The 1251-nt window shown below is 32.3% G+C and overlaps 1 protein-coding gene across 2 annotated transcripts in view; it reads right to left on the bottom strand.

Annotated features, from left to right (window-relative positions):
- The window catches only part of LOC106679865 (ATP-binding cassette subfamily G member 4), a 163016-nt gene that overhangs the window by 61806 nt on the left and 99959 nt on the right, over positions 1-1251 (bottom strand). For both annotated transcript variants that reach the window (XM_067052385.1, XM_014419241.3), the window contains one exon: positions 908-1020. In XM_067052385.1, coding sequence (XP_066908486.1) covers positions 908-1016 — 109 coding nt within the window. In that variant the 5' untranslated portion in view covers positions 1017-1020. The remainder of the gene's footprint in view (positions 1-907; positions 1021-1251) is intronic.

Below are 1251 nucleotides of genomic sequence, written 5' to 3'. Positions count from 1 at the left end.
AAATCCTTTATTTTATTTTTTAATTATTACTGTTTTAATGAAATGAATCAACTTATGTTATTAATTATTATCAAAGAGTTAAGGAAGCACATAAAAAATCCTTATTTTTTCTTTTTTCATTAGTGCCATTTCCAAAAAAAAAATTTTAAAATGTTTTTAAATTTAAAAATCTATTTTATTTCAAGCGATTATTAAAATTATAATGTTATTTATTATATTAATAATTGCTTTTGAAATGATGCACTTTTTTCCTTATGCCCTTCTGTATATCCAAATTAAAATAATTACTGTCATTACATTTCTCCTTTTTTCTTTTGGATCTTAAGTTATAGGATTACAAATGATTTTTATATTTAAACAATTAATTTAATTTTTATGTGGAGAAAAATTACCACAATAAAGATATAAAAATATATAAATAATGAGACATCACTATCTGTTACTATGCATTTGATGGTGGATGATTCCCAAGGACTTTCTGCCATTTTCGCTACGTCGTCAATATCAAGCGAGTTCCTCCATGAAGCTCCCAGTTGCGCTTGGTATAGTTCCGCAAGCTCCGAACCACAGGTCTCGAGTTGAAGTCTCTTTCCTGGAAGCTATCACGGAACTCTTCCTTAAGGAATAAGATATATTTCTTTCTTTTCACTCTTCATTCTATTTGTCTGATCAAGGTCATTCCATATATCACCGTGGAATACAGAATGATTTCTGAATTCTGTCTCTTAGGCAAATTGCTGAGTTGCTTGAATTTATTAAAATATTCTGCTGATAAAAAGGGTTGTTATAAAGTTTCATTTATTCTTTTGTGGATTTTTCTTCTCGAAACAAAACATTTTAAAAACCGAAATACATATATATATTTTTTTTTAAGTATGTATACAATGATAGGAATGGAACAACTCACATGTTCTGCTGACTGGGACACTGTAGCAGAGATCCGTGAACTCGATGTCCACAGGCTGCCGGCGTATCATCGTCATCTTCGCCGCATTTTGTATCCTGTTCTCCGCCATGTCCCTAAAACATACATTATATATTAAATAAAAATACCACTTAAAAAAAATTAAAATCTGTACCGCTACAATCATGAAGGGTCATGGGTTCAGTACTTTGTAAAGAAGCACTGATACTAGGCCAACGGTTGTGCAAGGAGGTGATTTGGTCAAAATCACGCTCGACCGCCAGATTTTTACCCAATTTAAGAGGCTGGGTGGACCCCAGGAGGGCTCCAGAACCAACAGTGTTGAC

Source organism: Halyomorpha halys, unplaced genomic scaffold, assembly GCF_000696795.3.
Source record: "Halyomorpha halys isolate HHAL.00 unplaced genomic scaffold, Hhal_1.1 Scaffold225.1, whole genome shotgun sequence".
In the NCBI taxonomy this organism is placed as follows: Eukaryota; Metazoa; Arthropoda; class Insecta; order Hemiptera; family Pentatomidae; genus Halyomorpha; species Halyomorpha halys.
The sequence above is the reverse complement of the archived record's forward strand: the minus strand, read 5'-3'. Positions and strand labels throughout refer to the sequence as shown.